Source organism: Erythranthe guttata, chromosome 11 (genome assembly GCF_056151865.1).
Source record: "Erythranthe guttata isolate IM_541 chromosome 11, IM_541, whole genome shotgun sequence".
Classification (NCBI taxonomy): Eukaryota; Viridiplantae; Streptophyta; class Magnoliopsida; order Lamiales; family Phrymaceae; genus Erythranthe; species Erythranthe guttata.
Genome location: NC_142543.1, coordinates 12,866,884 through 12,877,967, shown reverse-complemented (window position 1 = coordinate 12,877,967; position 11,084 = coordinate 12,866,884). Strand labels below are relative to the sequence as shown.

The following is an 11,084-nucleotide window of genomic DNA, read 5'->3' as shown; positions in this document are numbered from 1 at the left end:
GTGACTACGGATTACTACGGTTTCCTATGGGTTTCTGTAGATGTCTACGATCGAAAAAAAAAAAATCACAATTTTCAATTTATGTAGAAAAAAAGGGGAAAAAATAGATTTTTATATAATGGAAAAATACGGAAAAAAAAGCGTGTTCCACGTTAAAAAAAAATGCTAGATGCAAACTTAAAAATGTTAAATAATACTATAGTTCATCATAGTATATTCACAATTTGGTGTAAGTTCGAATTTGTGAGTGGATGGACATTTTTTGAATGAATTTAATAAATGATGTGAAGCAAATTTTAGTTAGACTTGTCATTTAGTTTTAATAAGGTTTGTCAACAGGGACTTATATCTTAAGACCACTAGTTTTTCAGACACATTGGATTTATATGAAATATCATTTACAAATAAAAGATTTATCAAGAAGTAAATTTTCAATGGAGGGTGTTCGGCATATAGCCCCATAAGAGATTCGGCTTGGAGTTATAACCAATGTTGTTCGAACCGGACCGAACCGGCCGGTCGGACCGGTTCGACCGTGACCCGGCAATAAAGCGGTCCGGTCTAACATCTAAAACCGGAAAAATCGAAAACCGGGGTCAAATGACCAAAATCCGGTTCGACCGGATAAAACCCGAGAACCAACGAGTCAGTCAAGGAGCCCGGTTTTCGGCCAAAACGTCTTGAATCATCGTTGAGTTGGTTATTTGTGGCTAGATTTGAGCGAACCTTCACATACTTAGTAGTGGGTGGCCGGATCTACTCATGAGTGGTCGAATGATTGTCTGATATGATCATGGGTGACCGAATATGGTTAGCCGATTGCCGATTTGAAGAATAAAAAATGAAAAAATATAGAGTATAAGCAATAAAATATAGTAAAAAGTGAAGTAAAGTAGATAAAAGTGAAAATAATAATTGGGAGATTAAAAATATAAAGAAAATAATATTTTTAAAACATTAAAATTAATAAAATAATGGCATATTAAAAAAATCAAAAACCCTTGAACCAGTTCGACCCTATAAACCCATGACCCAAATGATTGTCTGGTTCTATAGCCGGTCTGGTTCTGAAAACATTGGTTATAACTAATGCCCCTCTAAAATATTTGGTATTAATTGAAGAGATGTATTTTTAGGGGTAATGTCAAATGGAAAAAAAAAAAAAAAACATTTGGACTAACCTCAAATGAAAGTTAGTTTTGAGGAGCTAATCTCAAATTTCCTCATTCTTAAATTGGCCCACCTACATGTTAATAAATATGAAAAAGAAAACGCGTTACTAGGCTAATAATGGATTCGAATATCCAAAAACGTAAGCGGAGAGTATATGAATTGACAAACAAAGCGTCACTTTCTTCCTTGTGCGAAGGAAAGAAATTCGGAGGAAAAAGAGAAGAAAACGAACAGTGATGGGAGTGCTATCCAACAAAATTCCAAGAGACGAGCTGAAGCCCGGCGATCATATCTATTCTTGGAGGCACTCTTATCTCTACGCTCACCATGGTCCGTCCCTTCTCCCCTTCTCTATTCCAATTTCAATTTCAATTTTCAATTTCAATTTTCAATTCCAATTTTCAATTCCAATTTTGCCTCAGTTTTTAGGTTTCCCTAACTACTTTTCAATTAGTTTAATTCTTTGTGGAACTTGATCGTGCTTCATTGGTTCATCAAATACAACTTATTTGATCAATTTGGCTCATGGGAATTTTAGGTAAATGCTAAGTTCAAATTTTACACAAGGACAGTAGGAAAGCAAAGATCAATTTTTTTAACAGCTTTTTGTGTATTTAATTAATTAGCAAGACAATAATACTATGTAATAATGTAAATCGAATAATTTATGTGAATTTTTAGGTTTTATTTTTTCAATATTGGGTTTCAGTACTTGTTGGGTTGTGGATTGATTGATGAGTAAGAGACCTATGAGAATTGAAGATATATTCTCTAGAAAATAATAAAGAAAATATTGCTCACCGGAATGGAGATGACTACTTCATATGCAACCCTCTCAATAATTTGCCATTGAATTTGATGTTTTATACTGAAACGACTTTTTCGTTTACTAGGAGGAGTCTTTTCATTTAACAATGAGAAACAATACAATCTATTGTGGCTTATTTTACTGGAAAATAATGTATTTTAGCTTATTCTAGCATTAAGCAGAGCATCCTGAATACAACTGAACCTCGGTTATAGAATAATAAATATAGTTCTACCTGATTTGTTCATATTATCTTTAGATTGGATATAACTTTTTTATTTTCTGGCATTTCGTGATGTTTTTTAAATGTTCTAAGTTTCCATGATCAAATAGTTGGTTTCAACGATTTGCAAAATCAAAATATGCTCTGTAGTCTTGGGGTTTAAAGTGAAAATTGCATATTAATGGTGCTTAGTGAAGATAATGTGAATAAAATATTTCTGGTATATCTTTATTCTAGCCTTGATTTAGTTAATGAATTTCCAAAATATGCCGCATATATGGAGTTTTGAAAATATTTGGAGCATCAGCGTCGATGCAATTTCCCACACAAGCTAAATAAAACTCTCAACTGAAAGACTTGGTTTGTTTCTTTCCTAATCACTTCTGCTTGCGTATTGTATTGGTTGTTAAAGAAATGTGAAAAGAACTTAGAAGTTTGTAGTTTGTCAAATTTAGATTTTCGAATAGTCAGGAATTAAAGTAGATCGCTCAATTCCGCCCCGTTATGGTTAGGGGAAGATTATGTAAATGGTTTTGAATTCCGTGGTTTGTAGTTTTAGGCTAACTTGTCTAGTGCTTGACAATGCTGATTGGCCATGAGTTTTGACTTGAGGCGTTTTGAACCAAAGTTATTCTTGCTCTGATTTATTTGTTAACTGTTCAAACGCAATATATCTTCGATGAGTAGGAGTTTTAGATGTCTTAGACGTATGTCTAGAAACAACAGCTGGTGCTTGGAGACGAACTTTTTGTAGCAGTTGTATACTATTATCAAATTGGTATGAACACAATAAATTGACTAGCGATTGACTAACATAAAATGCTCAGTAGCTGGTGGCTGATTGATCTATAATGTGGTAAAAGAATGTTAAGTTAACTTTGATCTGATACAACGATCAATTTAGAGCAAAAATCTGATCACTGGGTACAGTTTTTACGATTATTCTTTTGATCTCTATTTGAATAATTTGTTCTGTTTGAACTTTGCATGAGAATGAGACGGGATAATATTTGGAAAATGATAGTGTTGAATGACAACCTCAACCCGTCTTTTCCTTTTATTGCTGAAAAACATCAGCTTCTATTCTATACCCGTATTTCCTTTTTTTTTTTTTTTAATATTATTTTCTTCTAAATAGTCTTCCTCATTCGTTTATATACCAACGATATCATTCATGAAATTGGTTCTACATCGTTTCATAGCTACACAACATCAGTTCTTTGTGTATTTTTAGCTACAAACGAGGAAGATTGTGGCTCTCGTATTCCTATTTTGGATTCTCTTAATCAGTAGTCAATATATGTACTGTGTTTGGTCAACTGTTTTGCAACTCGTTACTCAACAAAATAATTAGACAGTTGCAAAGAGAGTGATTGTCTAAGCATTCACATTCTTGAAGTGTATAAGCAAATTTCAAACTGGTTGCATTTTTTTTTCCCTTTACGACTTCCTGTAAAATTGACAGTGAACCAACAAAAAACAAAATTATAGATTAAATAACTTGTATTGTTCGTTTACCTTATTTGTTGTCCACTAAAAATCAGGAATATACATGGGAAACGGAAAGGTGATCCACTTCACTCGTGGGGCAGGGCAGGAGATCGGTACGGGAACAGTGTTGGACCGTTTCCTTTTCAGCTCTTCCCCGACTAATCCCTCCGACTCCCCATGCCCGAGATGCGGCGACCAGTCGAAGGACGCAGGCGTCATTTCCTCTTGCCTCGAGTGCTTCCTTTCCGAAGGAGAGCTCTATCTGTTTCAGTACGGTGTCTCGCCGGCCGTTTTTCTGGCCAAAGCTCGTGGCGGCACGTGCACGCTCGCCCGCTCCGACCCGCCCGATGACGTCGTCCACCGTGCGGAGTATCTCATCCAGAACGGTTTCGGCGGCTACAACATTTTCAAGAACAACTGTGAGGACTTTGCCATTTACTGCAAAACGGGTGTGCTGATCTTCACGACTGTGAGCGTAGGGCGGAGCGGCCAAGCGGCGTCTGTATTGGCTGCCGCTAGCGCCATTGTGTCCTCACCGCTTAGGTTTATGACATTGGGGTTTCCTGGTCTGACAGCTGTCGGTTGTGGAATTTATTGTATTAGTCGAATTGTCTCGGATATTGGAGTTCGGAGAGATGTGACGAAAGTACCTGTGGAGAGGCTCGTTGCTCGTGCGACCCTTGATTTGCCTGAAGTTGCAGCAGAGTTACACAAGGAAGAATAGTCAGTTCCTTCTGATGATGGATGCTCTGTATAAAACTTATTTGTAAGGGGATAAATTATTTGAATATTATGAACAACTCTGTTTGTTTTGGGGGTTTCAAGACTTTGAAATATTTCATCTGTTTCTGTAAATGGGGATTTGACTAATTTGTTGCTTGCTTCTGATTGGTGGTTTCATAGCATTTGCATTTTCGATTTCTTCTTTGTGCCTTGCACTCATCTACCAGGAAAAATTCGCATACATTGTTAATTATTTTTTGTTGTAGACAGAGTTATGTTCAATATATGAGTTGATTATAAATTAGTTTTAGGTTTACTCGAAAGCTCAGTTTGGTTGCCAGTATAAGATTAATCAAGATAAGATTAAATAATCTAATGAGACTCAATTATTTTATTGGAGCTTGAAACGTCCAACAAAAAAAAAAAACTTATTAGAAGACAAGAAAAGCGATGATTAAATAATTTTGGCGGATCGACCTGACAATTTATTGAGGATACCAAACATCAAATGAAGTCCAACTATTTAGTTAATCAGGGACCTAATTATAGTAAAACTTAGTAACCATGCCCATGCCTAAATCTGATGAAGGACTTGGTTTTGAAAATTTATATGCTCTTAATATGGCTTTTATCTTCGAACATGGATGGAGATTACTGACTGATTCGTCTTCATTCAATTCATAAAAAGCAAATATTTTCCTAAATCCGATTTTTATGAATGCTCTAGAACCCAAATCAAACCATTGCTCAGTTTGGAAAAATATCTATAAGACCAAAGAAGCTCTTGCCGATTGCCGGTTTTGGATTCTTGGCCATAGTAAGAGCATTAGGTTTTGGTTTGACAATGGCTTGGAAACATCACTATAGCCGAATATGTTAGCACAATTCCCATACACCTAACATACCTCTAAGTTAGCGACATTAACCACAACTCTAAAAACTGGGACCTTACGGTCATCCAACCGTTTATTCCAGATTTTATTATCGGAAATATCTTGGCTACATACATACCAGCCCAACCTATAAAAGATTTCTTCCAATGGCCACTTTCTAAAAAGGCCAATCCTCTCTTAGAAGTGCGTATCTATGGCTATTAAATTTTGAAACTCCATCAACAAAGCATGCCCTTCCTTGACAATGTATATGGAATCTAAAAGTTATTCCCATAATTCATTTCCTATTGTGGCAATTGATCAATGATGGCCTTCCCACTTCTTTTTTATTGTGTAAACCAAAAATTGTTACAAATAATAACTGTCCCCCTTTGTAAACTTAATTCGGAAACAACAAACCATCTTTTTCTAAAATGCCCTATATTTTAACCGATTGTGAAAAAACTCCCCATTTCGCAAGGAGAAGAGAACACTAATTTTTGTCTTATTTTTTTCAAAATTTTCTAAACAACCCGATTTTTGTAGTAAGTTAGCCGTTCTCTTTTGGTTAATCTGGAAAGCCCGAAACGATGCAATCTTTAGCCAAAAACCAATTAGCTTCGATATCATATGGAAAAGTACTAATCAATATATTAAAACAACAAAGATAAAAACCAAGAATCCTATCATGCTTAATCTTAAATGGCAGTCGCAGCCGGACAAATGGTTCAAACTTAATGTTGATGGATCAACACTAACTAACCCAGGCAAGGCCGGCATTGGCAGTATTATTCGGCATTGGCGGTATTTTTCGGTATTATTAGTCAATTGCTTTAGTTGTTTTCTAAGCAAAAATTGATATTGTAAGTTGTAACTTGAAAAAACTAATGTATATATTCCAATTGAAATGAAATTTCTCAAATATGAGTGATTATAAAGCATATGAAATTATATCCTAGTAGTTGTTAGGATGTTTAGATACCATGAGAGATGGACGCAAATATTTTACAATTCACAATGTACATGCTTATATAACTATTTAGGCAAATATTTTATATACATAAATTTGTTTTATGTTTTAGAAAACAACAGAAACTATACTTTTGATTTATATATAGACACAAATACAATTTTAAAAAAAATCGATATTCATGTTACCTCATACACCATATCGTTAATGTCATGGTAGTAACCACAATTAGGGGAAACTACAGATAAATCCCTAATCTCAAACTCAAAACACAGATCAGTCCCTAGGTAGTTTCCCCAAGCAAATCAGTCCCTATTCACGCGTCTGACATGCAGATCAGTCCCTAATGTAAATTTAATATATTTTATTATATTCTCTCTCTTCTTTTTCACTCTCACCCTTTTCTCTCTCCTCATTTTCTCTCTCTTCATTTTCTCTCTCTTCATCTTCTCTTTCTTTCTTCTCTTTCTTCATTTCTATCTGCTCTTTTTCTTCTCTATTTCTTCTCTCTTTCTCTCCTCTGGTTTCCTTTTTTTTCCGACGAAAGAGGGTTCGCACCGATGGCTGGTAGGTCTCCATATTTTTCTGTACTGCTGAAATGCATTTCTTTATGGTTGTTAATTATTGTGATACATAGTATAAAATATGGCACGTAATAGTATCATGCTAATATAAATATGGTATGGACGTATGGTACTTACAGTACGTAATCGTTATTCGTATAGTATGCGTGATAGGTAAATTTGGTACTGTTGGTGGGAAAACATAGTATCATATAATGGGGAAGATAGTACGTAACCTTCATCTGAATAGTATGGGTGATAGGTAAATTTGGTACTGTTGGTGGGAAAACATAGTATCATATAATGGGGAAGACCGTACGTAACCATTATTCGGATAGTATGGGTGATAGTTAAACTTGGTACTATTTGTGGGAAAACTTAATATTATATAATGGAGAAGATAGTATGGAACTAGTGCATTGTTATGATATTTTCATGTACATTGTTATTTGGATTCCACTCAATTGTAATCCATTTTTTAAATTTTTTTAAACCAAAAGCGGCGATCAATCGATGGAAATCGAGGGTAATCCTCTTAGAAATTCAATTGATGCATGGAGACATTGCATCCGTGGGGATAATAAGTTTTTTAAAGATCATGATGATTTTAGGCATATGCTGAAAAACTATTATATTGCTAATAATCGATCATTTAAGTACATGAAAAATGATCAACAAAAGATCATAGGATTATGCATTGACGAAAACTGCAAATGGAGGGTTTATTTAGCATTCGTAAATGCAATCTTGAGCACACTTGTGGTGATGCTACTCTTCGAGTAGCGAAGAGTAGCACCACTCAAATGAGTGAGTTAAAATACAAAAAAGGGAAATGCAAGCGTCTTGATTGGGGGAAGAAAACAATAATCATGGTTTCAGAAACTATTTTGAATCCCGGAAGGTTATTTTACTGTTGCCCACACCATGGCTACTCCCATTGGTGTGAACCATTTGAAGTTGGGCAAACTTTTTCCAACTCAAACCGTGCGTCGATGAACCAAGTCCATCAAGAAAGTGAAGTGAAGAATTGCAATTCTGAAGGTGGAGTAGTTCATAGTTTGATGGTGTTGAATCTAGTAATATTTGCAGTCTACATGCTATGTAAAACCTATGTACTGTTGTTTAATTAGTGAACATAAGAGTACAATGTATAAGATGGTAAAGTTCGGGTTATTCGTGAATATAGTACACTTTGTTCACCAAATAAGTACAATGTATAAGCTGGTAAAGTTCGTGTTATTCGTGAATATAGTACGCTTTGTTCACCAAATAAGTAATAAGCTGGTAAAGTTTGGGTTATTCGTGAATATGGTACGCTTTGTTCATCAAGTAAGTACAATGAATACACATGTGAAGTACAAGTGATTCGTGACTATAGTACGATTTGTTCACTGATAAAGTATATGTTTGCCATTCATATAGTATTGTTACAGTCTATATATTATTGTCGGGCCAATGCATCCATATGATCGCATTTTAAGACACAACTCTTCATTTTAAGACTATTAAGAATGAATGGAGACAATGTGGGAGTTGATCAATATCGATTATGGTAACAATTGAGGAAAATATTAGTTTTACACTTGAGCATTGTAGACTTGTATGAATATATTGTATAGTATATGAGTATCATGTATGAAATTCAACATATTTATGGGATCTTGTATTCCAAACGCAACCATAATTCTCACCTACCTTAAAATAACCATCTAAAACATAATTTATGCATCTCCCGTACTTATTGATCATTAAAGCGTCAATGAAATTGGTACAATTCAATTCATCAAAAAAAATGGTACGCTTTGTTCATCAAGTAAGTACAATGAATACACATGTGAAGTACAAGTGATTCGTGACTATAGTACGCTGTGTTCACTGATAAAGTATATGTTTGTCATTCATATAGTATTGTTACACTCTATATATTATTGTGGGGCCAATGCATCCATATGATCGTATTTTAAGACACACCTCTTCATTTTAAGACTATTAAGAATGAATGGAGACAATGTGGGAGTCGATCAATATCGATTATGGTAAGAATTGAGGAAAATATTAGTTTTACACTTGAGCATTGTAGACTTGTATGAATATATTGTATAGTATATGAGTATCATGTATGAAATTCAACATATTTATGGGATCTTGTATTCCAAAAGCAACAATAATGCTCACCTACCTTAAAATAATCATCTAAAACATAATTTATGCATCTCCCATACTTATTGATCATTAAAGCGTCAATGAAATTGGTACAATTCAATTCATCAAAAAATATGGTACGCTTTGTTCATCAAGTAAGTACAATGAATACACATGTGAAGTACAAGTGATTCGTGACTATAGTACGCTTTGTTCATTGATAAAGTATATGTTTGCCATTCATATAGTATTGTTACAATCTATATATTATTGTGGGGCCAATGCATCCATATGATCGCATTTTAAGACATAACTCTTCATTTTAAGACTATTAAGAATGAATAGACACAATTCTTCAGTTTATGGCAAGTTTTTCGTGAATACACATGTGAAGTACGCTTTCTTCATCAAGTAAGTACAAGTCTAGTGTTGACAAGGTATCTTCGAATAGACTAGAAAGTATTTGTTGCTCATTTTTATGGTACGCTTATATTCTTTATACAAACTAATTAATCGCAAAATAAAGTACCATGTGTTCAAAAGGTAAGTACATTTCATCGAAACATATAGTACAATGGATACAATGGAAAAGTACGAAGAGAGCTAATCAATAGTATTATTAGCTCTACAACAAAAGGACAGATTGTTTATGGCAAAAAAACACATTCATCTGTTCATTAATTACAAAAAAACACAAAAACCCCAAAACACTTCCAAGCGTATAGTATTTTCCCCAAACCAGAAGGCCCGATCTTTTACATTGTACGCTTGCATGAGAGACGCAACCCTATGGAAGCTGTGGTTTATTTTAGGCATGTCCATGTAGTGATAGAAGGGATTTTTCTTCAGTACTTCATAATGTTGTTTCTTCATCACTTTTTTCACACCTTCCATGGTTGTTTGAAAAGCGATCGGTGAGCACCTACAGCCTATTGATAGCTTGCTGCAATCTTCTTTTACATCAATTCCTGCAATTACATACACATAAAACTACAATTATAACAAATACAACGTACTATAAAGTTCCACATGTCAATACCATCCAAAGTCACTAGTAATACCATTCAAAGGCACTAGTAATACTATTATGGCATATGACTTATACTACAGGACCATCAAACATTATACTTCTAGTACCATATGTCAATACCATCCAAAGTCACTAGTAATACCATTCAAAGGCACTAGTAATACTATTGTGGCATATGACACATACTACAGAACCATCAAAGATTATACTTCTAGTACCCTGTGTTAATACCGTCTGAAGTCAAGAGCAATACCATTATTACATATGACATATCCCTTGTTGGGACTAAATGCTTTCGGGACAGTACTTCGAGTACCCTGTGTCAATACCATCTAAATGCACTATTAATACCATTACTGCGCATGACACATACTATAGAACCACTACGAAAAATACAATAAGCTTCTTTCCCATATCCTATATGAAACCCTTGTTAGGACTCAAAATGCTTTGGGGACATGCTAATGTCACCGAAGAATAATACCCATGAGGAAACTGTTACAAAATCATGAAATTCGACAACAAATAAATGATCTTTGCAAACCCAAACAACAGAAAAACAGATATTGGAACCGATTAAATGATTAGGGAAAACACCGAATAAAGTCGAGGCATAATACCCATGAGAGGATATGTTCAAAATCATGCAATTCTACAACAAATAAACCTTTTTGCAAGCTTAAGCAACACCCAAATGGGTCTGTTTCCAAGAAAATGAAAGAAAAAAAAAATCAAACCTTGTTGTTTACCCTGCTTCACCATTGTCGAGAAATGGGTTTGTTTATTTTTATTTTTCCTTTCGTTTTATAATTTTTCTGCGTTTTGTTGATTCTTCGTGCTTCTTTGTTTCTTCCTTCTTTGTTGTTTCTTTGTTCTTCGTTTCTTCTCTGTTTCTTCTTTGTCTGTAAATGGGTATAAACTGAACGGTGGTTTTTTTCCTGCGCCTTTTTAGCTTCTTTCTTGTTGTTTGATTTTTGAAATGTAACGGGCAAAGAGCGTGTAACACAAACGGCGCGTTGGAGGTTGGAAATAAGTTATGTAAAATTAGTATAAAGTAAAGGGTATTTTAGTATTTGCACATTTTATTAG

At 34.5% G+C, this 11,084-nt stretch overlaps 1 protein-coding gene across 1 annotated transcript; it reads left to right on the top strand.

Moving 5' to 3' along the window:
- Nucleotides 1-1,286: 1,286 nt before the first annotated feature.
- Nucleotides 1,287-4,616, top strand: LOC105971155 (NC domain-containing protein-like protein). The gene is made up of 2 exons (XM_012996002.2): nucleotides 1,287-1,503; nucleotides 3,749-4,616. The coding sequence occupies exons 1-2, from the start codon at nucleotides 1,410-1,412 to the stop codon at nucleotides 4,417-4,419; spliced, it is 765 nt and encodes a 254-aa protein (XP_012851456.1). The 5' UTR covers nucleotides 1,287-1,409; the 3' UTR covers nucleotides 4,420-4,616.
- The last annotated feature ends 6,468 nt before the right edge of the window (nucleotides 4,617-11,084 follow it).